Source organism: Ranitomeya variabilis, chromosome 2 (genome assembly GCF_051348905.1).
Source record: "Ranitomeya variabilis isolate aRanVar5 chromosome 2, aRanVar5.hap1, whole genome shotgun sequence".
Taxonomy (NCBI): Eukaryota; Metazoa; Chordata; class Amphibia; order Anura; family Dendrobatidae; genus Ranitomeya; species Ranitomeya variabilis.
The window spans coordinates 662,059,868-662,086,748 of NC_135233.1; the positions used below are offsets into that span (position 1 = coordinate 662,059,868).

A 26,881-nucleotide genomic window follows, 5' to 3' on the forward strand; every position below is an offset into this window, starting at 1 on the left:
CACACATGACATACAAATTTTGTGAGGATTTCACCTCTCTACACTGAAAATTCAGAGAAAAAAAACTGACATGCTACTAGACTGATACAGCTCAAAAACGGGATTAAAGGGGTTATCCACTACTAGGACAACCCTTTCTTGATCAAAACGTTTGGCCCCCATAAATTATTAAAGCCTATACTCATCTCACGTACCGGCGCATGTCCCGCGGTGTCAGCACTCGCTCTTGAGTCCAGGCTGCAGCTGATCTCCGACTTCCTCTTCATGCTGAATTCGACAGGAGGCGGGGACAGTGACGCCAGCACTTATTGGGCGCCGGCGTCACGTATCACAACAGCATAGGAGCCCTGGGGAGAGCCAGTGCCGACACCAAGGAACAGCACCAGCACGGTAGGTGAGCATTAGCTTGGCTGAATTAATGGAAAGCACAGATTCTCCCTTATTGTTAATGAGGCGCGGCTCCATAAAGTTCTGAAAAAACTAATGCTAAGTTCTGACTACTATTAAAGTGAAAAGAAGTCACATCCACAGATTGGAGACTAGTCTGGTTTCTTGCATACGTTTGCAGGAGATGCCTGCCATTAAAACATGCACTTTCCAATCCATATAACAGACATACACTAAAAATATGTTAAATCTTGCCTAAGGGATCATTTAAACAGGCAGATAGTGGGCTGTCCATGCATGTATTGCGGATTTTGCTGCGGATCCGCAGCGGATCTGCAGCTTCGGGTCCGCAGCAGCAGCTTTCCATGCGTTTACAGTACAATGGAAACCTATGGAAACCGCAATCTGCAGTGCCCATGCTGCGGAAAAAACGTGCGGAAACGCTGCGGGTCACATTCCGCAGCATGTCAATACTTTGTGTGGATTCTGCTGCAGTTTACACCTGCTCCACAATAGGAATCCGCAGGTGTAAATCCGCAGGTGGAATCCGCACAAAATCCGCATAAAAACCGCGGTAAATCCGCAGGTAAAACGCAGTGCCTTTTACCTGCGGATTTCTCAAATCCGCTGCGGGAAAATCCGCAGAGCTCCATTCTACGTGTGCACATACCCTCACTGTGACACATGCAGCTGCGCCGCCGATCAGCTGATTGGCCGGTGCGATCCAGGAAGCCGGGTTCCCTCTGTAGCTTGCCGAATAATTTCGCTCATCTCTATTCAAAAGTTAGGGGGTGAATTGTGCTGACAGATCCCCTTTGACTTATACCACGTATGTGATTCACTATTGACCTATGCACTTCACAAATTTTCTGATGCGCAGATGTGCCAAGATACCCATAATATTTATTGGTCAACCATATGCTAAAAATGGATCTTTCTGTTATATGCTGATAAACGACAGGACCCCACATCCCCCAATCATACTGAAAAGCAGAGGTGACAATATTTTTTCACTGCAACTACATAAAAAATGTAGACTGTGAGGTTACATAACAGGTCCATCAAGTTCATTAGAGTATAACTTCACTTTTATGAAAGTGGCAGACTTATATAACTATAAAGCTATACAATTTCTCAGGACCAATGATCACATATATTTTAGCTGCTTGTATAAAAAAAAGTGGAGTTGTCTTGTAAGATTTCTTTTTTTCTACTTGTATCCTATCTTCTAACCTGTGAAAGAACAAAGAATTGTATTAATAGTTATGGGCAACACCTGAAGTTTTACCATAATCCCTTTGTCATGCTCGTACACCTACTTGCATTGTGTATTGTATGGCAGCTCTTCTATAAATAGTAGACATGATTTACAAGAAGGGTTCCCGTGCTGACTGGCTGAAACTAGGTGAATACACATCCTCTTTGTATAAATCATGTGCCCCTTATTGCAGCTGTGCTACAACAAAAAAGGGGAACATCCTTTTTTGTCATAATATGCAAGTCATGAATATGTTTCTTGAGATTTTGCACTTTTGGCCATAAGAGATTACCAGAAGTCTGTTTTTTTACATAAATTGTCTTGTAATGTTGTTAAATCATATTGAAATGTAAAATTAGCTCCAGCCTAAAGTATTGTTCTAAAAACATAATGATAAACAGTTTATTTTACTCTACGGTATGCTAATTGTAATAACAATAATATTACAGACTACTGCAAAAAGAAATCACGCTCTTTAGCAGCCCATATGCTACCGTAACTCAGGAGGCTGAGCCATGTTCATGAAAGCAACTTGGGGTTGACTTTGACTAAAGAATGTTCTTTGAGGATAAAGATATCTCACACTTATTCATAAATTTAAAGCCAAAACCTGCAAAAACAAACAAACAAATGTACCGCATTGGCCTCATTCAGACATCAGAGTTTGTTCACATACACAAAAACATTGCCAGCGTTAATGATGTTTTGGATCAAAAGTTTCATCAGAGTTTGGTCAGTGAGTCAGTTTTTACTGTCAGTGTTTCATCAGTAATGTTCACGTATGGATAAATAAATTACAAAGCTTTTCTTATCCTTTACAGTGTTAATCAAGTACAGCACACAGACTGTACACTGATACCATCCATGTGTTGGCCGTGATTTCCATGGATCCATAGTCTTGTATTGGTACTTTCTATCCATGATGCTGATAAATAAATTAACATGTCTCAGTTATTTTTACTCGGACGCACGGTCCACAATAACACATGGACATGTGTAGAGACCAATAGACTATAATGGGTACATATTCTATCCGTGAGAATCAAGATTAGGCCGGGGTCACACTTGCGAGTGTGATGCGAGAAACTCGCACAAGTCTCTCTCACCAATACCCGGCACTGCCGCCGGCACTCGGACCGGAGCGTGAAGCTGCATGTATTTCTATGAATACTGCCTAAATTGTCTGCCTCAAAAAACACAGCTCCTAATCTATTTAATGCTGCTGATTTGGTAACATTTCCATCATTGGCTTTGTAGTTCAAGCAAATGCCAAGATTTCTTATTTGTTACGTCCACTATATTTGTCTGTTTATATTTTAAATTTTGCAGAAACGACTGATTCTGAATTTAAGCAAATTTAGGTAGAGTATTATTTTATCACATCAACTCTAGTCTCAATATGATGTCAATTTTAAGTTTTTAACCCCTTAATGATTGCCAATACGTCTTTTAACTGACCTGAGATATAAGAGAATAGCCCCCCATACAGGAGACAATGCAGCAGCTGTCGACTGTATACTGTAGCTGGCAACTTGCTGCATTTGCCACAATCAGTGTTTGCACCGTCCATATCTGTTTAACCCCTTGGATGCTGCTGTCAATAGTGACTACGTAATATAAATGGTTAACAGAGTGTGGGGGCTTCCTCTTATCCCCATTGGAGCCCTGAGATCATGATTGTGTGAGCCTGATGTTTGCGATGGCAATTCATGGCCAAATAGCGGCCTTAGAGTCTGCCGGCTACTTGTTCAGAAGTTAGCGACACTTAGGTGGTAAAAATACACTTTTTCATTCTTGTCATGTCACTTTGCATTAATTCCTGAAAAGCACCTGAAGTGTTAATAAACTACCCGACAGCAGTTTTCAATATGTCAAGGGGTGTAGTTTTTAAAATTGTATCACTTTTTGGGGGGTTTCAATATATAGGACCTCCAAAGTCACTTCAAACCTGGATAGGGCCCTAAAAAAATATTTTGCAAATTTCCTTGAAAAAGGAAAAAAATGCAGCTACGTTTTTAAACCTCCTAAAATGCTAACAAAATAAAATAACATTTTACAAATGGTTCAAATTTAAAGCAGACATAAGGGAAATGTTAGTTAATAATGTTTTACTAGGGTATGACTATCTAGATTAAAGGGATAGTCATTCATAGTTTGAAAATTGCTATTTTTTTTACAGTTGTCAAATTTCTGATATTTTTTATAAATAAACACAAAACATATTGACCTAATTTTACCATTATCATAAAGTATAATGTGTCACGAAAAAAGAATCTCAAAACCACAGCGATTTGTGAAGTGTTCCAGAGTTATTACCACATAAAGTGACACTGGTCAGATTTAAAAATTTTGGCTCTTCAATACTCCTCTACTAGGATGCAAAATGAAGAGATCCTAAAACACCTACAAAATGCACCCCAATGTTTTCACTTGCTGCTCATATGGCCAAATACAGGTATGAATACACCCTTACAGTGCTGTGAAAATTAAACTGATGGCAACGCTACAAAATGCCTTGAAAATGAAGTCCTCAATTTATCCATCTTGATATGTATACGCGAGCATGTTTGTTAAAAAAAATTGAAAACATTATAGAAAGTCCCTTTAAGGAAAACAATAACATTTCCAAGAAAAAGATAAATTCACAACTTTGTCCTTCCTCTGATAGTTCACTAATATTTCCTATATAATTATTTCTGGCACATGAGCTGATACCCAGAGCATTTGTGAGAAGAAGGTGCCATGATTACCACTTTGGCTTGCATCAAAGTATCTAGAAGTACAAGTACCCATTCTGTGTGTTCTCATGGCCACTTATGTGGAGTCTGATGCATGACTAGGCACTGAGGTATCAAGTATGTGAATGGAGCAGAAGTGATGTGGTGGCTTGTGATTTGCACTGGGCATATCATTATGTTTTTTAGTCTTCACAACTGAAATGAATTATGTTCGCGGTACAAAATCGATAGCTGTCAAGTTAAAGTGTATTGTTGGCACTTATTGATGCACCCTGAAGAGACCAATGCTGGAAAGTGATATTACAGCTTGACAGTCTTAGCTTATTCAATCCTTACCGAGAAGGAAACCTGAAGCATGAATATTTTATACAGCAAATATACATTTAGTACTTATTACTTCTGGACAATAAAAAACGCTTATTATACAGACGCTCCTCTGACTCTTACGCTAACCCCTTCTAGGTATGAAAAGATGAAGACACTAATGCATCATTTGGCTTACTGGAATATTTTGGCTAGAACAGCAATATGGGTACTTCTATAAGAGTCACATTTAATATATATGTAAATGTATTGTTTTCCTAGGGCAACCCCCTTTCTTAACCCCTTCACCCCCAAGGGTGGTTTGCACGTTAATGAACGGGCCAATTTTTACAATTCTGACCACTGTCCCTTTATGAGGTTATAACTCTGGAACGCTTCAACGGATCCCGGTGATTCTGACACTGTTTTCTCGTGACATATTGTACTTCATGATAGTGGTAAAATTTCTTTGATATTACATGCGTTTATTTGTGAAAAAAACGGAAATTTGGCGAAAATTTTAAAAATTTTGCAATTTTCCAACTTTGAATTTTTATGCAATTAAATCACAGTGATATGTCACACAAAGTACTTAATAAGTAACATTTCCCACATGTCTACTTTACATCAGCACAATTTTGGAACCAAAATTTTTTTTTGTTAGGGAGTTATAAGGGTTAAAATTTGACCAGCAATTTCTCATTTTCACAACACCATTTGTTTTTAGGGACCACATCTCATTTGAAGTCATTTTGAGGGGTCTATATGATAGAAAATACCCAAGTGTGACACCATTCTAAAAACTGCACCCCTCAAGGTGCTCAAAACCACATTCAAGAAGTTTATTAACCCTTAAGGTGTTTCACAGGAATTTTTGGAATGTTTAAATAAAAATGAGCATTTAACTTTTTTTTCACACAAAATTTACTTCAGCTCCAAATTGTTTTATTTTACCAAGGGTAACAGGAGAAAATGGACCCCCAAAAGATGTTGTACAATTTGTCCTGAGTACGCCGATACCCCATATGTGGGGGTAAACCACTGTTTGGGCGCATGACAGAGCTCGGAAGCGAAGGAGCGCCATTTGACTTTTCAATGCAAAATTGACTGGAATTGAGATGGGACGCCATGTTGCGTTTGGAGAGCCCCTGATGTGCCTAAACATTGAAACCCCCCACAAGTGACACCATTTTGGAAAGTAGACCCCCTAAGGAGCTTATCTAGAGGTGTAGTGAGCACTTTGACCCACCAACTGCTTCACAGAAGTTTATAATGCAGAGCCGTAAAAATAAAACAAACATTTTTTTCCCACAAAAATTATTTTTTAGCCCCCAGTTTTGTATTTTCCCGAGGGTAACAGGAGAAATTGGACCCCAAAAGTTGTTGTCCAATTTGTCCTGAGTACGCTGATATCCCATATGTGGGTGGGAACCACTGTTTGGGCGCATGGGAGGGCTCGGAAGGGATGGAGCGCCATTTTGAATGCAGACTTAGATGGAATGGTCTGCAGGCGTCACATTGCGTTTGCAGAGCCCTAATGTACCTAAACAGTAAAAAAAAACCACAAGTGACACCATTTTGGAAAGTAGACCCCCTAAGCAACTCATCTAGATGTGTTGTGAGAGTTTTGAACCCTCAAGTGTTTCACTACAGTTTATAACGCATAGCCGTGAAAATAATAATAAAAAATTTTCCCCCAAAAATTATTTTTTAGCCCCCAGTTTTGTATTTTCCCAAGGGTAACAGGAGAAATTGGACCCCAAAAATTGTTGTCCAATTTGTCGAGTACGCTGATACCCCACATGTGGAGGGGAACCACCGTTTGGGCGCATAAGAGGGCTCGGAAGGGAAGGAGCGCCATTTTGAATGCAGACTTAGATGGAATGGTCTGCAGGCGTCACATTGCGTTTGCAGAGCCCTAATGTACCTAAACAGTAAAAAAAAAAAACACAAGTGACACCATTTTGGAAAGTAGACCCCCTAAGCAACTCATCTAGATGTGTTGTGAGAGTTTTGAACCCTCAAGTGTTTCACTACAGTTTATAACGCATAGCCGTGAAAAAAAAAAAAAAAAATGTTCCCCCCAAAATTATTTTTTAGCCCCCAGTTTTGTATTTTCCCAAGGGTAACAGGAGAAATTGGACCCCAAAAGTTGTTGTCCAATTTGTCTTGAGTACGCCGATACCCCATATGTGGAGGGGAACCACCGTTTGGGCGCATGGGAGGGCTCGGAAGGGAAGGAGCGCCAGTTGGAATGCAGACTTGGATGGAATGGTCTGCAGGCGTCACATTGCGTTTGCAGAGGCCCTAATGTACCTAAACAGTAGAAACCCCCCACAAGTGACATCATTTTGGAAAGTAGACCCCCTAAGGAACTCATCTAGATGTGTTGTGAGAGCTTTGAACCCCCAATTGTTTCACTACAGTTTATAACGCACAGCCATGCAAATAAAAAATATTTTTTTTTCCACAAAAATTATTTTTTAGCCCCCAGTTTTGTATTTTACCAAGGGTAACAGGAGAAATTGGACCCCAAAATTTGTTCTCCAATGTGTTCCGAGTACGCTGATACCCCATATGTTGGGGTAAACCCCTGTTTGGGCGCACGGGAGAGCTCGGAAGGGAAGGAGCACTGTTTTACTTTTTCAAGGCAGAATTGGCTGAAATTGAGATCGGACGCCATGTCGCGTTTGGAGAGCCCCTGATGTGCCTAAACAGTGGAAACCCCCCAATTATAACTGAAACCCTAATCCAAACACACCCCTAACCCTAATCCCAACGGTAACCCTAACCACACCTCTAACCCAGACACACCCCTAACCCTAATCCCAACCCTATTCCCAACCGTAGATGTAATCCAAACCCTAACCCTAACTTTAGCCCCAACCCTAACCCTAACTTTAGCCCCAACCCTAACTGTAGCCTTAACCCTAACCCTAGCCCTAACCCCAACCCTAACCCTAGCTCCAACCTAACCCTAGCCCCAAACCTAACCCTAGCCCCAACCCTAGCCCTAACCCTAGCCCCAACCCTAACCCTAACCCTAGCCCTAACCCTAATCCTAACCCTAATCCTAACCCTAACCCTAGCCCTAACCCTAGCCCTAACCCTAGCCCTAACGCTAACCCTAATGGTAAAATGGAAATAAATACATTTTTCAAATTTTTTTATTTTTCCCTAACTAAGGGGGTGATGAAGGGGGGTTTGATTTACTTTTATAGCGGTTTTTTAGCGGATTTTTATGATTGGCAGCTGTCACACACTGAAAGAAGCTTTTTATTGCAAAAAATATTTTTTGCGTTACCACATTTTGAGAGCTATAATTTTTCCATATTTGAGTCCACAGAGTCATGTGAGGTCTTGTTTTTTGCGGAACGAGTTGACGTTTTTATTGGTAACATGCTCGGGCACGGGAGATTTTTTGATCGCTTTTTATTCCGATTTTTGTGAGGCAGAATTACCAAAAACCAGCTATTCATGAATTTCTTTTGGTGGAGGCGTTTATACTGTTCCGCGTTTGGTAAAATTGATAAAGCAGTTTTATTCTTCGGGTCAGTACGATTACAGCGATACCTCATTTCTATCATTTTTTTTATGTTTTGGCACTTTTATACGATAAAAACTATTTTATAGAAAAAATTATTTTGGCATCGCTTTATTCTGAGGACTATAACTTTTTTATTTTTTTGCTGATGATGCTGTATGGCGGCTCGTTTTTTGCGGGACAAGATGACGTTTGCAGCGGTACCATGGTTATTTATATCTGTCTTTTTGATCGCGTGTTATTCTACTTTTTGTTTGGCGGTATGAGAATAAAGCGTTTTTAGCCTCGTTTTTTTTTTTTTTTTTTTTTTTTTTACGGTGTTCACTGAAGGGGTTAACTAGTGATATAGTTTTATAGGTGGGGTCGTTACGGTCGCGGCGATACTAAATATGTGTACTTTTATTGTTTGATTTTTTTTTATTTAGATAAAGGAATGTATTTATGGGAATAATATATATATTTTTTTCTTTATTTAGGATTTTTTTTTTTTTTTTTTACACATGTGGGAATTTTTTTTTTTTACTTTTTTACTTTGTCCCAGGGGGGGACATTACAGATCGGTGATCTGACAGTGTGCACAGCACTCTGTCAGATCACCGATCTCACTTACAGCCGTGCAGGCTGCAGCTTTCATCTGCAGCCTGCACGGCACCCGGAAGTAATCCCTGCAGGACCCGGATGCAGCCCCGCGGCCATTTTGGATCCGGGGCCTGCAGGGATAGGAGGTAGGAGACCCTCGCAGCAACGCGATCACATCGCGTTGCTCCGGGGGTCTCAGGGAAGCCCGCAGGGAGCCCCCTCCCTGCGCGATGCTTCCCTGTACCGCCGGCACACCGCGATCATGTTTGATCGCGGTGTGCCGGGGGTTAATGTGCGGGGGGCGGTCCGTGACCGCTCCTGGCACATAGTGCCGGATGTCAGCTGCGATAGGCAGCTGACACCCGGCCGCGATCGGCCGCGTTCCCCCTGTGAGCGCGGCCGATCGTGCTGGACGTACTATTCCGTCCTTGGGAATTAGGGCCCACCCCACATGGACGGAATAGTACGTCCAATGGCAGAAAGGGGTTAAAGTGGCCCCACCACAGAGAGATAGTTTTGCCTGCCTGACTGCTAGCATGCATCTGTTGGCTAGTGTAGGTTTCATAGTAAAAGAGATGCCTCCCCTACCCAGTATTTATTAATAATAATAATAATTTTATTTATATAGCACCAACATATTCCGCAGCGCTTTACAATTATAGAGGGGACTTGTACAGACAATAGACATTACAGCATAACAATAATCTCAATTCAAAACAGATACCAAGAGGAATGAGGGCCCTGCTCGCAAGCTTACAAACTATGAGGAAAAAGGGGAGACACGAGAGGTGGATGGTAACAATTGCTTTCGTTGTTCAGACCAGCCATAGCGTAAGGATCAGGTGTTCATGTAAGGCCTCTTTCACACGTCCTGATATTTCTGGTACCGGAAAAACCGGTACCGGAGATATCCGTGTCCGTGTGCTCAAGTGGCACATCAGTGTGGCACACGTGCGGCATCCGTGTGCCGCCTGAGGACCACACGGACCGTGCAGGAGAGACAGCGCTACACTAAGCGCTGTCCCCCCCACTGTGGTGCTGAAGGCGGAATTCATCTCTTCTCCCCCGCCGGAGAGAAGAGATGAAAGATCAAGTTTTTTTTTTTTTTTTTTTAAATAAATTTTGCATGTGCCCCCCCACCTCCCCCCTCAGTGCGCCGCCTGGCCCCTTGCCGCAGAAATACTCACCTAGCTCCCGCGATGTCTCCTCTGTCCTCTCAGCGCTGGCAGCTTCTCCTGTGTGAGCGGTCACGTGGGACCGCTCATTACAGTCAGGGAATATTCGCACTGAGGGGGGAGGCGGGGGGGCACATGCAAAATTTATTTAAAAAAAAAAAAAACTTGATCTTTCATCTCTTCTCTCCGGCGGGGGAGAAGAGATGAATTCCGCCTTCAGCACCACAGCGGGGGGGACAGCGCTTAGTGTAGCGCTGTCTCTCCTGCGGGCGGTACGTGCACACGGAGGAGAGTGCACACTGTTCTCCGTGTGCACGTGTGCTGACCGTATTGTGATCCGTGCTGCCGGTAAAAAACGGACATGTCTACGTGTTTTCAGCACGGACATACGGTCCGTGTGAAAACACGCACATGTGCATAGACCCATTCATTTAAATGGGTCTACGTGTGTCAGTGTCTCCGGTGCGTGGGAAAACTGTCACTACACGTACCGGAGACACTGACGTGTGAAAGAGGCCTAAGGGTGCATGAACCACTTAACAGTAGTGTTGAGCGATACCGTCCGATACTTGAAAGTATCGGTATCGGAAAGTATCGACCGATACCGGCAAAGTATCGGATCTGATCCGATAACGATACCCGATACCAATACAAGTCAATGGGACTCAAGTATCGGAAGGTATCCCTGATGGTTCCCAGGGTCTGAAGGAGAGGAAACTCTCCTTCAGGCCCTGGGATCCATATTAATGTGTAAAATAAAGAATTAAAATAAAAAATATGGATATACTCACCTCTCCGACGCAGCCTGGACCTTACCGCTGTGAACCGGCAGCCTTCTTTGCTTAAAATGAGCGCGTTCAGCACCTTCCATGACGTCACGGCTTCTGATTGGTCGCGTGCCGCTCATGTGACCGCCACGTGACCAATCAGAAGCCGTGACGTCATCCCTCAGGTCCTAAATTCCTAGAAGGGAATTTAGGACCTGAGGGATGACGTCGCGGCTTGTGATTGGTCGCGTGGCGGTCACATGAGCGGCACGCGACCAATCAGAAGCCGTGACGTCATGGAAGGTGCTGAACGCGCTCATTTTAAACAAAGAAGGCTGCCGGTTACCAGCGGTGATGTCCAGGGGCCTCTGGACAGGTGAGTATATCAATATTTTTTATTTTAATTCTTTATTTTACACATTCATATGGATCCCAGGGCCTGAAGGAGAGTTTCCTCTCCTTCAGACCCTGGGAACCATACACTGGAAACTTCCGATTCCCGATACCACAAAAGTATCGGATCTCGGTATCGGAATTCCGATACCGCAAGTATCGGCCGATACCCGATACTTGCGGTATCGGAATGCTCAACACTACTTAACAGTCTAAATGTGTAACATTTATTTATAACATTTGTTTTATATACACAGATATAGTGTATATAACAGTACTATGCCAAAGTTTCAGTCAAGTGTGAAAAAATCCTACAAAGTAAGAATGCTTTTAAAAATGGAAATTAGTATATTTTTATATGCTAACATTCTTAAAATGTAAAGTGAGTGATCAAAACAAAAAACTAAATTAAATAAATTATTGTTCCAAACATCTTGGAGATCCAACCACAGACCTCTTATGGATGTGGGTTTGTGTAAATACTGCTGTCTCTTCATATAATCCCAGAAACACTCAGTGACATTGATATCAGGGCATTGGGGGGGGGGGGGGGGGGCATATCATCACTTCCAGGACTCCTTGTTCTTTACACAGAAGATCCGGTAGTTCTTAACGACATTGGCTGTATGTTTGGGATTATTGTCTTGCTGTAAAATAAATTTGTAGCCAATTACATGCCTCTATAAGGCATTTCATGATGAATAAGTATCAGCGTTTACTATGAACGCAGGTGGCGCCCGTAGTTTGTGGACCCACTGTGCCACAGACCGGACCTACCCTGGATGGGGCGTGACTAAGCAGCTACGTTGTTGTTCACTGAAGCCTCTAGTGGTGAAGTCAGGCTTGTGCGGCAGGTAGCTGCCAGGTGCCCCTCCAGGGCAGCATCCGGCAGTAGCAGTTGACTCCAAGGGTCAGGAACGGTAACTCGGATAGAGAGTCCAAGGCCGGGCAGGGCAGCCACTTGGGACAGGTTCGGAATGTGCACACAGGACAGCCACTCAGGACAAGTTGAGGCTATGCAGACAGGACGGCCACTTGGGACAGGTTCAGACTTTGCAGACAGAACGGCCACTTGGGACAGGCTCAAGCTGCGCAGACGGGACGGCCACTTGGGACAGGTTCCGAATGTGCAGACAGGACAGCCACTTGGGACAGGTTCAGACTGAGCAGACAGGACAGCCACTTAGGACAGGTTCAGACTATGCAGACAGGATGGCCATTTGGGATAGGTTTAGACTGTGCAGACAGGATGGCCACTTGGTACAGGTTCAGACTGTGCAGACAGGACGGCCTCTTGGTACAGGTTCAGACTGTGCAGACAGGACGGCCACTTGGTACAGGTTTAGACTGTGCAGACAGGATGGCCTCTTGGGACAGGTTCAGATTGTGTAGACAGGATGGCCACTTTGGACAGGTTTACACTATGTAGACAGGATGGCCACTTGGTACAGGTTCAGACTGTGCAGACAGGACGGCTACTTGGTACAGGTTTAGACTATGTAGACAGGATGGCCACTTGGGACAGGTTTAGACTATGCAGACAGCATGGCCATTTGGTACAGGTTCAGACTGTGCAGACAGGATGGCCACTTGGGACAGGTTTAGACTATGTAGACAGGATGGCCATTTGGAACATGTTTAGACACACAGTTCAGGTACCACCAATAGATAGAGATATGACAGATGTGGTTTCAGGATAGGGACACCGCCGAAGCTGTCACAGGACACAAGGACAACCTAAACTAAAGAGAAACAGGATACGGAAATAGCTTTCGCCAGGCCACATGTTGATTGTGCTACTGTAAGCAGCCTACATGGCCTAAATATGTAAAGAAGGTTGTCAGTAAGTGAAGGAAAGTGCTTGTAAGGCCGGGGTCACACTTGCGAGTGCAATAAGAGTCTCTCGCATCAATACTCGGCACTGCCGCCAGCACTCAGGACCGGAGCGTTCAGCTGCATAGAAATACATGCAGCCGCACACTCCGGTACCGAGTGTCGGGTATTGATGCGAGTTTCTCACATTGCACTAGCAAGTGTGACCCCAGCCTAAGAAGCTATCTCTGAAAGGCAAGATACAGTACTCTCATATACTTATTGCTTTTTATTAAATCCAAATGAGATTTTGAATCAAATGTGATTGTGTATGATATAATAATAATGAAAATAAAAAATATTCATCCATATCAATTGTGATTTCTCATAAACAGTTCAACTGTGACTTTTCAAAAAAATTATAATGTTTCGGCTCATCTCGAGCCTTGTTCACATCTGGTCACAGTGATCAGATGAGAAAAAAAATGCCACAAAGAAACACCAATGGCTGTTGGCACAGGGAAGCACAGAATTAATCTGTTCAGGAAATATGGCAGCTGTGTTTGGTCCTGTGTTGTACTACCATGGCCTGTGAAGTCTCCAGTCTTCCATTGAGCTCATCTGTGACGTCATTGGGGAGTAATTGTAGTTGTGGAACATGATGATTTGCATGCCCATGTGCATTTAGTGTGGCAAAACATTCCTCAGACAGCCATTAATAACGTCATTGATAGCAACCAAGATGTTCAACTGCGTGTATTTCTGTGCATGACATTCATAATCAATACTGAATAAATCATGACGTTTTTAAAGCTTTGATTTCAATCGCCCCTGTGATTTTCCTAACTCCACAATTATATATATCCTAAAATGCCTGTATTCATTTTTATGCGAAGAACTGTCTTTATTGAGAGGCTATGCATCCTAACAAATAATACGTATAAGTGATCATAATGATTTAGATAGATGTTTGATGGAAGTTGTAATATAGGTTACATTCAGTATTACAAACAGGAGCTACAAGAGATACTTTTTACAAATGCACAAAATAGTTTGTTAATATGTCCCCCAGATTGTAATCCCACAATTTGGATTATGTATGGCCTGTAATGTTCTCACCATTGCATAAAAATTGTGCACAAAAGGCAGTAGATATATTTTCAGTGTTTAGTTGCTATTAACATACCAACAAAGATTTTAACTATTCACTTGTCACTAAATAATGAAAGCTAGCCAAAACAATCATTCCATGTGTTCCTGCAAGAGCAACACAAAGGATTTCAAGTGACAAAATTATTAGCATATCAACAAGCTCATCTTGGCAGGCAAGCCCTTCTCTACTTGCATCTAACACTTACTCTTCTCACAGAAGCCTCTTTGTTTTGGACTGTTGGTAAGAGAACAGGGGAATGTGAAAGAGAGAAAAGAAAATGCACCTTAAGTCCTGGGGATAAAGTACTCCTTATTATAAGCCTCATAATGAGCGTGATTACACCTTTTTGGTATGATTATTGCAAAACTTATAAAAGTAATTCCTTGATTGATTGATAGGTAAGTGCTGACTGATAGATTTGGAATGTGCTGAAAAAACAAGTCCTTCTTATGGAGGCCCCACCTTGGAAATTACGGGACTTAGCTCCTCTACACTTATACATGGGTGTTAAAGACAGCAGCTGTTCATTTAGTGCTGTCATGATACCAGCTCCTGCTGCAATGGCCAGGATCAGAGGTAACTCCCCTTGTTCCACCTCTTGAATGCTGTTCAACCATACGCCATTCTTGTACACCCATTAGCCCTCCCACAGTGTTTTATAGGATGCATGTAATCTGGATGAGCATAACCCACTACAATACAGATTGCATTGTATTATAAAAACTAGTGGGATTAAAAAAAAATCCACAAATACAGTTTATGCTCATCTAAACCCTGAGTCAGCCCCTTCTCTTTTCAGCTGTGATGAAGCTGACTTGGCTACTGGAATAAGGCAGTAAAGGTACCGTCACACTCAGCGACGCTGCAGCGATATAGACAACGAGCCGATCGCTGCAGCGTCGCTGTTTAGGTCGCTGGGGAGCTGTCACACAGACAGCTCTCTCCAGCAACCAACGATCAGGGGAACGACTTCGGCATCGTTGTAACTGTCTTCAACGATGCCGAAGTCCCCCTGCAGCACCCGGGTAACCAGGGTAAACATCGGGTTACTAAGTGCAGGGCCGCGCTTAGTAACCCGATATTTACCCTGGTTACCATTGTAAAAGTAAAAAAAAAAAACACTACATACTCACCTTCTGATGTCTGTCACGTCCCCCGGCGTCCACAGGGTTACGCGCTGCTGCTCAGAGCTTCCTGCACTGAATGTGTCAGCGCCGGCAGTAAAGCAGAGCACAGCGGTGACGTCACCGCTGTGCTCTGCTTTGACACAGTCAGTGCAGGAAGCTCTCGGCAGCAGCGCGTAACCCTGTGGACGCCGGGGGACGTGACAGACATCAGAAGGTGAGTATGTAGTGTTTTTTTTTTTTTTAACTTTTACAATGGTAACCAGGGTAAATATCGGGTTACTAAGCGCGGCCCTGCGCTTAGTAACCCGATGTTTACCCTGGTTACAAGTGAACACATCGTTGGATCGGCGTCACACACGCCGATCCAACGATGGACAGCGGGTGATCAAAAAAAACACCAGTATACAGGCAGAGATGCTTACCTGTTCAAGGCCTCCAACAATTGCACTAACCAAGGTACAGCGGACCCAAGTTAAGATGGCAAATACACAGGTGCAATAATATCAATAATGCAACCACCCTACAATCAGGAATTGGCCACCTGGTGCACCTGTGCAAACAAATAGTCTGTATGTGGCGTGTTCACACAGGATTGCAAAGTATATGGCTCTAAGCCTATTAATGACGCCATGTAGCGGGCTCACCATAATGCATCCTGTGTGAACAGAGGCCACAGTGTACAGAGCCATCTAGGGCCCAGCCGCACCCTGGAAAAATATACAGTGCACCAAAAACATAACAATGTATGCAAGGTATTGGTCATATTATGGCCACAATATTTAAGCTGCCAACCTGCGTCAAGGGTCCTTACATATTGGCAGTCCTAATCTAAAAAAACACCATAAGAGGAAAAACCTCCACTATTCTAAACAAAAAAAACACCAGTATACAGGCAGAGATGCTTACCTGTTACAGCGGGTGATCAGCGACGAAATAAAGTTCTGGACTTCTAGCTCCGACCAGTGATATCACAGCGGGATCCAGATCGCTGCTGCGTGTCAAACACAACGAGATCGCTATCCAGGACGCTACAAAGTCACGGATCATCGTCGTTCTCGCTGCAAAGTCGCTTAGTGTGAAGGTACCTTTAACCAGTCCCTTTCACATACAACACCTGATGATGTGCTGTCACACGAACTGACAGAACGCAGCACATTAAGGGTATGTGCACACGTTGCGGATTAGGCTTAGGAATTTCTGGTGTGGATTCTGCATGTCTTGGCAGAAAATGCAGCTGCGGATTTGTCGCATTTTTTGTGCGGATCTGCAGGGTTTTTGGTGCGGTTTTGCTGCGGACTTCTTTAATGGAACGGGTACAAAAATGCTGCAGATCCGCAAAAAAGAAGTGACATGCTTCTTCTTTTAATCCGCACGGAATTTTCTGCACAGCGTTTTTTTTTTCTCATTGATTTACATTGTACTGTAAATCAATTGCGGATCTGCAGCGTTTCTGCACTGCAAAAAACGCTGCGAATCCGCAGAGAATCCGCAACGTGTGCACATACCCTAATAGCTGAAGATTGGTGAAATTTCTATCCCTGGGCTCTAACCATTTTCCTATCTGAAATAGTAGAACATAGCCGCAAATATCTTTACCTATAGTTCCGTACAAATAAAAATGTAGCTAGTTTATTTGGTGCTATCCTGAGATATATTTCATGATTTTCCCTGACTATACTCTGGTGCTATAAACCTCTAGGAGAGGGTGAAAATTTCATGCACTTTCATCAATAATAATAATTTAATCAACCTGTAAAGCGCTGCGGAATATGTTAGCGCTATATAAAAATAAAGATTATTATTATTATTTATCAATAGTTTTAAAAAGAACCTGTCATGTCCCCAAATGCGAATAGCTTGCAGATATGAGGTTAATCTGCAGGTTAACAGCGTTCTAATGTTGCCACCTTAGGCTGGGTTCACATTGCGTTAATAGCAGCCCGTTAAACACATACGTTAACGGGCTGCTGTTAACGCAAGTGCCGTTATGGCAGCACGCTAGCGCAGATAGATCAATAGCAAAAAAAAAGCTGTGCTACTGTTGCGGAAAAATCCGCATGAAAACCGCTGTGGAACAAAAGAAGTAGCATGCTACTTCTTTTGTGCGGAACTGCAGCGTTTCTGACCCCTTCCATAATAGAAATCCGCAGGGGTAAAAACCGCAGAAAATCTACACAAAATCCGCATCAATTCCGCATCAAAACCGCACAAAATCCGCACCGGCGGTTTCTGCCAGGAGATGCGGATTTTGTGCGGAAAATTCTGCACCCCAGAGACCCCAAAGAACATGATCGGGGTTGGTTTTTACCGACCCCTGTTTTGCGATCGCCAGTAATTAACTGTTTACCGGCGACCGCAAAAAAAAAAAAAAAAAAAGCGATCTGTAATTCTCTGTCCTCTGATACTCACCCGGTGTCCCCGGGTCCTCCTGCGTCTCCTCTTGCCGGCCGGCTTCTTCCTCTGCAAAGAAAATGGTGGGCGCATGCGCAGTGCGCCCGCCATCTGCTGCCATCTGCCAGCCGGCAGGAGAGACGAGTTGGGGCTAAAATTAGGGTTAGGGTTAGGGCTAGGGTTAGGGTTAGTGTTAGGGTTAGGGCTAGGGTTAGGGCTAGGGTTAGGGCTAAATTTAGGGTTAGGGCTAGGGTTAGGGTTAGGCTACTTTCACACTAGCGTTTTTTGGCTTCCGTCGCAATGCGTCATTGGAGAAAAAACGTATCCTGCAAAAGTGCTTGCAGGATGCGTTTTTTTCTCCATTGACTTGCATTAGCGACACATTGCGACGGATTGCCACACGTCGCATCCGTCGTGCGACGGATGCGTCGTGCTTTGGCGGACCGTCGGCACAAAAAAACGCTACATGTAACTTTTTTTGTGACGACGGTCCGCCAAAACACAACGGATCCAGTGCACGATGGACGCGACGTGTGGCCATCCGTCGGTAATACAAGTCTATGGGCAAAAAAGGCATCCTGTGGGCACATTTGCAGGATCCGTTTTTTGTCCAAAACGACGGATTGTGACGGATGCCACATGATGCAAGTGTGAAAGTAGCCTTAGGGTTAGGGTTGGGGCTAAAGTTAGGGCTAGGGTTAGGGTTAAATTTAGGGTTAGGATTGGGGCTAAAGTTAGGGTTAGGGCTAGGGTTGGGGCTAAAATTAGGGTTAGGGTTGGGGCTAAAATTAGGGATAGAGTTGGGATTAGGGTTAGGGTTTGGATTAGGGTTGGTATTAGGGTTACGGTTGGGATTAGGGTTACGTTTGGGATTAGGGTTGGGATTAGGGTTAGGATTGGGATTAGGGTTAAGGTTAGGGTTGGGATTAGGGTTAGGGGTGTATTGGGATTAGGGTTAGGTTTGAGGTTAGGGTTGAGATTAGGGTTAGGGGTGTGTTGGATTTAGGGTTTTGATTAGGGTTATGGTTAGAGTTGAGTTTAGGGCTGTTTTGGGGTTAGGGTTGTGATTATCGTTAGGGTTGTGATTAGGATTATGGATCGGGTTGAGATTAGGGTTAGGGGTGTGTTGGAGTTAGGGTTGGAGTTAGAATTGGGGGGTTTCCACTGTTTAGGTACATCAGGGGGTCTCCAAACACGACAGACAATTTTGCGCTAAAAAAGTCAAATGGTGCTCCCTCCCTTCTGAGCTCTGCCGTGCACCCAAACAGTGGTTTACCCCCACATATGGGGCATCAGCGTACTCGGGATAAATTGGACAACAACTTTTGGTGTCCAATTTCTCCTGTTACCCTTGTGAAAATAAAAACTTGGGGGCTAAAAATCTTTTTTGTGGGAAAAAAAATATTTTCTTATTTTCACTACTCTGCATTATAAACTTCTGTGAAGCACTTGGGCATTCAAAGTTCTCACCACATATCTAGATAAGTTCCTTAGGGGGTCTAGTTTCCAAAATTTGGTTACTTGTGGGGGGTTTCTACTGTTTAGGTACATCAGGGGCTCTGCAAACACAACATAACACCCACAGACAATTCTATCAAAGTCTGAATTCCAAAATGGCGCTCCTTCTCTTCCGAGCTCTGCCGTGCGCCCAAACAGTGGTTTACCCCCACATATTGGGTACCAGCATACTCAGGACAAATTGGACAACAACTTTTGGGGTCCAATTTCTCTTGTTACCCTTGTGAAAATAAAAATTTGGGGGCTAAAAAATCTTTTTTGTGGGAAAAAAATATATTTTTTATTTTCACTACTTTGCATTATAAACTTCTGTGAAGCACTTGGGCATTCAAAGTTCTCACCACATATCTAGATAAGTTCCTTGGGGGGTCTATTTTCCAAAATGGGGTCACTTGTTGGGGGTTTCTACTGTTTAGGTACATTACGGGTCTGCAAACGCAACATAACGCCAGCAGACAATTCTATCAAAGTCTGCATTCCAAAACTGCGCTCCTTCCCTTCCGAGCTCAGCCATGCGCCCAAACAGTGGTTTACCCCCACATATGGGGTACCAGCATACTCAGGACAAATTGGACAACAACTTTTGGGGTCCAATTTCTCTTGTTACCCTTGTGAAAATAAAAATTTGGGGGCTAAAAAATCTTTGTTGTGGGAAAAAAATATATTTTTTATTTTCACTACTTTGCATTATAAACTTCTGTGAAGCACTTGGGCATTCAAAGTTCTCACCACATATCTAGATAAGTTCCTTGGGGGGTCTATTTTCCAAAATGGGGTCACTTGTTGGGGGTTTCTACTGTTTAGGTACATTACGGGTCTGCAAACGCAACATAACGCCAGCAAACAATTCTATCAAAGTCTGCATTCCAAAACGGCGCTCCTTCCCTTCCGAGCTCAGCCATGCGCCCAAACAGTGGTTTACCCCCACATATGGGGTACCAGCATACTCAGGACAAATTGGACAACAACATTTGGGGTCCAATTTCTCTTGTTACCCTTGTGAAAATAAAAACTTGGGGGCTGAAAAATCTTTTTTGTTAAAAAAAAAATATTTTTTATTTTCACGACTCTGCATTATAAACTTCTGTGATGCACTTGGGCATTCAAAGTTCTCACTACACATCTAGATAAGTTCCATGGGGGGTCTAGTTTCCAAAATGGGGTCACTTTTGGGGGGTTTCTACTGTTTAGGCACATCAGGGGCTCTCCAAACGTGACATGGTGTCCGATCTCAATTCCAGTCAATTTTGCATTAAAAAGTCAAATGGCGCTCCTTTGCTTCCGAGCTCAGCCATGCGCCCAAACAGTGGTTTACCCCCACATATGGGGTGTCGGCGTACTCAGGACAAATTGTAAAACAACTTCTGGGGTCCATTTTCTCCTGTTACCCTTGGTAAAATAAAAATTTGGAGGCAAAAAGATCATTTTTGTAGAAAAAATGCAATTTTTTTATTTTCACGGCTCTACGTTATAAACTTCTGTGAAGCACCTGGGGGTTTAAAGTGCTCACCACACATCTAGATAAGTTCCTTAATGGGTCTAGTTTCCAAAATGGTGTCATTTGTGGGGGGTTTCCACTGTTTAGGCACATCAGGGGCTCTCCAAACGTGACATGGCGTCCGATCTCAATTCCAGCCAATTTTACATTGAAAAAGTAAAACGACACTCCTTCTCTTCCAAGCTCTGCGGTGCGCCCAAACAGTGGTTTACCCCCACATATGGGGTATCGACGTACTCAGGAGAAATTGCACAACAACTTTTGTGGTCTAATTTCTCCTGTTACCCTTGTGAAAATAAGAATTTGTGGGCGAAAAAATCATTTTTGTGAAAACAAATGCGATTTTTTATTTTCACGGCTCTACGTTATAAACTTCTGTGAAGCACTTGGGGGTTCAAAGTGCTCACCACACATCTAGATAAGTTCCTTAAGGGGTCTAGTTTCCAAAATGGTGTCACTTGTGGGGGGTTTCCACTGTTTAGGCACATTAGGGGCTCTCCAAACGCGACATGGCGTCCGATCTCAATTCCAGCCAATTCTGCATTGAAACAGTCAAACGGCGCTCCTTCACTTCCAAGCTCTGCGGTGCGCCCGAACAGTGGTTTACCTCCACATATGGGGTATCGACGTACTCAGGAGAAATTGCACAACAAAATTTGTGGTTAAATTTCTGTTTTTACACTTGTGAAAATTAAAAAAAAATGGTTCTGAAGTAAAATGTTTGCAAAAAAAAGTTAAATGTTAATTTTTTTCTTCCACATTGTTTCAGTTCCTGTGAAGTACGTAAAGGGTTAATAAACTTCTTGAATGTGGTTTTGAGCAGCTTGAGGTGTGCAATTTTTAGAATGGTGTCACACTTGTTATTTTCTATCATATAGACCCCTCAAAATGACTTCAAAGGTGATGTGGTCCCTAAAAAAAACATGGTGTTGTAAAAATGAGAAATTGCTGGTCAAATTTAACCCTTATAACTCCCTAAAAAAAAAAAATGTTGTTTCCAAAATTGTGCTGATGTAAAGTGGACATGTGGGAAATGTTATTTATTAACTATTTTTCGTGACACATCTCTCTGATTTAAGGGCATAAAAATACAAAGCTTGAAAATTGCAAAATTTAAAACATTTTCGCCATATTTCCCTTTTTTTCAAAAATAATCGCAAGTAATATCGAAGAAATGTTACCACTAACTTGAAGTACAATATGTCACGAAAAAACAATCTCAGAATCAGCGAGATCCGATAAAGCGTTCCAGAGTTATAACCTCATAAAGTGACAGTGGTCAGAATTGTAAAAATTGGCTCGGTCATTAAGTACCAAATTGGCTCTGTCACTAAGGGGTTAAAAGAAAGATCTATCTGTCCGCCGCCCTTCCACCCCCTGTGCGGCCCCCCCCCCCCCGCTGTTCTGAAAATACTCACCCGCTTCCCTCGTTGGCTGTCGCTGCTTCCTGTCCTGGCCGCTCCTTCTACTGTATGCGGTCACGTGGGGCCGCGATTACAGTCATGAATATGCGTCTCCACTGTGGAGCCGCATATTCATGACTGTAATCGGCGGCCCCACGTGACCGCATACAGTAGAAGGAGCGGCCAGGACAGGAAGCAGCAACAGCCAACGAGGGAAGCGGGTGAGTATTTTCAGAACAGCGGGGGGGGGGGCGCACAGGGGGTGGGAGGGCGGCGGACAGATAGATCTTTCTTTTAAACACTATTATTCATATCTTCTATGCAGCAAACGCTGCTGCACAGAAGATATGAATCGCGGCTTCAGCACCATGTGGGGGGGACAGCGCTTACTGTAGCGCTGTCTCCTGCACGCCACACGGAGAACGTCCGTGTGAGGTACGTGTTTTACACGGACCCATTGACTTTAATGGGTCCGTGTAATACGTGCGCTCCCACGAACACTGACATGTCTCCGTGATTGGCACACGGAGACACGGTCCGCAAAAAATCAATGACATCTGCACAGATGCATTGATTTTAATGGGTCTACGTGTGTCAGTGACTCCGGTACGTGAGGAAACTGTCACCTCACGTACCGGAGCCACTGACGTGTGAAACCGGCCTAAGGCAGACAGACAACACTGACATTGAGATTCAATAACCTGCACATTTACTTTATATCTTCAAGTTAACCCATGCTTTAATCAGCTGGCATGTGCCTTTAACATCTACAGGTGGATCTGAGCTCTACTTGCGGCTGTTAATCAGTTGAATCCCGCTGTCAATCTCTGACAGTTGGATTTAACATGCTCCAGCTGGAAGCACATCACAAATCCCACCCATCGGCACCACTGTCACATGATCGGGGGCGCCGATGAGTTGTCTTGACAACCAGGAGTCTGCAGGAAATTGCTGTGCCTGTCATTACGATACTCCTGTGAACGCCAGATCATGGCCGGCTTTCATAGGAGACTGTCATTTCTGCTATACATAGTAGTGCTGAAGCACTGCTATGTATAGCACAGGCAATAGGATGATCCCAGCTTCATGTCTCCTAAAGTGACTAATAACCCCTTACCGACATCGGGCGTAATAGTATGCCGATGTGGGCTCCGGCAGTGAGCCCACATCTTTTCCGGGACATGTCAGCTGTTTTGAACAGCTGACATGTGCCGCAATAGCTGCGGGTGGAATCGCGATCCACCCGCGGCTATTAACTAGTTAAATGCCGCTGTCAAACTCTGACAGCGGCATTTAAATGGCGCTTCTGGCAATCATGCTGGAAATACGCACACCGGTGACCCCGTCACGTGATCAGGGGTCATCGGTTAGTCGGCATGACAACCAGAGGTCTCCTGGAGACCTCTATGTTTGTCAGTTCTGGACTGCTATGAGCGCCACCCAGTGGTCGGCGCTCACAGCAAGTCAGTAATTCAGCTACATAGAGGCAAACTGATCATCACCTCTATGTAGCTGCCCCGATCGGGCTATGGCAGCTTCTAGTCTCCAATGGAGATGGTTGAAGCATGCCAAAAGTTAAAGAAAAATGGGAAAAAAATATCAAAGTTCAAATCACCCCCCTTTTGCCCCATTCAAAATAAAACAATAAAAAAAATCAAACATACACATATTTGGTATCACCGCGTTCCGAATCGCCCGATCTATCAATAGGAAAAAAGGATTAACCTGATTACTAAATGGCGTAGCGATAAAAAAAGTAAAAAAGCCAGAATTATGGTCTTTTGGTCACCACAACACTGCATTAAAATGCAATAAGGGGCGATCAAAAGAACGTATCTGCACCAAAATGGTATTATTGAAAACGCCAGCTCGGCACGCAAAAAATAAGCCCTCACCCAACCCCAGATCACGAAAAATGGAGACGCTACAGGTATCATAAAATGGAGCAAATATATATATATTTTTTTAGCAAAGTTTGGATTTTTTTTCACCACTTAGATAAAAAAAAAGCACCTAGGCATATTTGGAGTCTATGAACTCGTAATGACCTGGAGAATCAAAATGACAGATCAGTTTTAGCATTTAGTGAACTTAGCAAAAAAGCCAAACAAATACAAGTGGGGACTGCACTTTTTTTGCAATTTCAAATAAAAAAGTTATGGCTCTGGGAAGGAGGGGAGCGAAAAACGAAAACGCAAAACCGAAAAAAGCTTTGATCATAAAGGGGTTAAATAACAAAACGTAAAAAAAGAAGAGTTTTTCAAATATTACAAATATACAGTTCTAGCCATATTTTGTGTAAATATACACTGTAATGTAGTGGCCAAAGTGTTTATTGCAAATGTGACTACCACCTCCCTCATCTTTCAGAATACATCTATGTATACAGTAAGTGGCTGTATTCCTGAGAATGAGGGGGGTGCTAGTCACAATATACGGTACTCCAGGCACTGTACTGTAACTCACAGATCCCCCATAACAGAGCGTCATCCACAGATAATATTTTTGTATTTTATTAAAGATTTTTGCACACTGTTTGGCTCAAAATATTTTTTTTCTTATTTTCCTCTCTAAAATCTAGGTGCGTCTTATAATCAGGTGCGTCTTATAAAGTGAAAAATACGGTATTTGGTATCACGGCGGAATGAAGATTTTTTTCTACCTTTCACCTGGATTGGATGCTGTTCCTTTTCGCTTCTTGACACATACAGTATATGGTTTCCCTGCGTTCAGAAATGTCCGATCTATCAAAGTATAAATGAATCAGGTTGGTAAACGAGAAAGAAATCGAAATGCCAGAAAAAAGTTTTTTGGGGGGCCATCACAACATTGCAGTAACAGGCAATCAAAACATCGTATCTACCCCAAAATAAAAACGTCACCTTGGGGAGCAAAAGATAAGCTCTCACACAGCCTCATATCCCATATCATATTTAGTTTTCATCGCCTCAGCTGAATGATTTACATCTCTTAGCCAGCTTGATTACATGTGGGGATTCCCTAGCAACCAGGCAACCCCCACATGTACTTATGCTGGCTATCAGATGTAAATCATTCAGCTGCGGCGATGAAAACTAAATCTCCGAGCACTAAAACATACTCGGAGGACCCCCGAGCGTGCTCGGGAAATCTCGAGTAACGAGTATATTCGCTCATCACTACACATCAAGTCCAGAGAGAAAATCACCCATCTTCACGATTCGAATCAGGACCAGTCTTTTTGGCTGAATTCGCAGCAGAAACGGAAAGTTTTTGAGGAATTTTTAGGTTTTGAGGATGAGTTAGGGTAAGTTCACACAGGGCATTTTTGCTGCATTTTTTATGCTAATTTTCAGCTGTGTTTTACAGTACCAGCAAAGCCTATGAGATTTCAGAAATCTCATGCACACAGTGGTTTTTTGTGTGATCAGTATTTTGTGCTTTGCTGCGTTTTTTGGACATAGAGCATGTCACTTCTTTCAGCATTGTTGCTGCGTTTTTGACCCATTGACTTGAATGGGTGTTGAAAAAACAAAAACGCAGGTATCATTATTCGCTGCGTTTTTGCTGCTGAAAATTCAAGGACATTAGCATGGACAGAGACACAAAAAGTGCACACAAAAAAAGCACCTAAGCCTGCGTTTTTGACGCAGCTTCTTTCCTGCCAAGATCAGGTTTTGCTGCAGAAAAAAGCAGCAGAAAAAAGCAGCAGAAAAAAGCAGCAGAAACGCCCTGTGTGAAATTACCCTCAGAGTTGTTGCAGTTTCTGCTCCAAAATCTCCTAAACAAGCCCCTCCTGTACATATAGCCAACAAGGAATGTGAATAGTGTTTCTGAGGTGATTTTTGAGGCGTTTCTTGGAGCAGATACACTTCAAAAATCTTTCCACAAATCTCTATGACTTATGCACTTTCATTTTCCCAACACTAACCATTAGGACCCTCGTCACACCAAGCAACAAATTATATAATCTCCTCAGGTGGCTGGAGAGAAGAACTTGTGGGACTGGAAGGCAGAAACAGGAGGGAGGAGGCGGCAGCTACGGACAGACGAGGGAGGGATGGAGTAACTACTAGTGCACAACAAAAAAGCGAGAAGCGGAAAGAGAGGGGAAGAGGCATGGTGCTGATAGGACACACGGCTGAGGTAACCGAGAAGGGGCAGTGGGCGGGAGAGCAGAGGAAGAGAGGGCGGCGGCGGGGATGGAGGGAGTGTGTCTGTGTGTGACCTGCGACCCGCACTAATCTGCTGCAGGAATGACAGGCATTCACACTGGAGCCCTGGCTGCATCTGGCGGTGCTGGACACGGAGCCGGGCACAGCTAACTACAGCCGAGCGGAGGACATGACACCCTGGGATTACTTCTGCCCGGCCGCCGGAGCCTGAGCCCTGCCTGAGTGCCGGACAAAGGGCCCCTCCTGGAAGAGAAGCGATGGGTCAGACGTCCGTATCCACTCTGTCCGAGCAGCCTGGCAGCGGTGAGTACCAGTGTGTGCCCGGGGGTGTATGAATGGGCAGAGGCAGCCTCCTCATCCCTGGCACAGAGGGCAGACCTCTGCCAGGTGTAGCAAGCATGGGCATATACTGAAATGGTGCCAGCTGGGAACTCACTTGAAATGATGTGCAGTTGTGGGTACCTAGTGCCAGCGGCATTGTTTCATCATTGCGCCAATTAATAACACCAAAAGTGGCACATGATCAAACCACGCTTCCTAATCGTGTCCTGGGCATTCTGCATTGTGTACTGAGGTACTGGCATACATTATTAGTGCACATGAGGGTGGGCGCAGGAGGGAAGCTGCTGCTCCAAGGTGCCCTGCGCCACTAAAACGTGAGCAAAGCACATTACTTCTGAT

General features: G+C 43.6%; 1 protein-coding gene and 1 long non-coding RNA gene across 10 annotated transcripts in view; one reads left to right on the plus strand and one right to left on the minus strand.

Moving 5' to 3' along the window:
• Positions 1 to 26,881, plus strand: part of PHACTR2 (phosphatase and actin regulator 2) — a 302,679-nt gene that overhangs the window by 132,676 nt on the left and 143,122 nt on the right. For 2 of the 8 annotated variants that reach the window (XM_077289217.1, XM_077289219.1), the window contains exon 1: positions 26,031 to 26,171. The exons of 2 other annotated variants lie outside the window; for them this stretch is intronic. Coding sequence is in view for 4 of the 6 variants with exons in the window: in XM_077289215.1 (XP_077145330.1) it covers positions 26,458 to 26,503 (46 nt within the window). In the remaining 2 variants the exon portion in view is untranslated. 4 more of the 8 variants (XM_077289215.1, XM_077289213.1, XM_077289212.1 and 1 more) reach the window with 4 other exon arrangements.
• LOC143807551 (uncharacterized) lies at positions 1,271 to 26,083 on the minus strand. Of its 2 annotated transcripts, none has more exons than XR_013221763.1 (3): positions 25,951 to 26,083; positions 24,709 to 24,790; positions 1,271 to 1,620 (listed from the first exon to the last, which is right to left on the minus strand). It is a non-coding gene; the product is annotated as an uncharacterized LOC143807551 (long non-coding RNA). The 2 variants fall into 2 exon arrangements; XR_013221764.1 differs by having other exon boundaries at positions 25,957 to 26,041.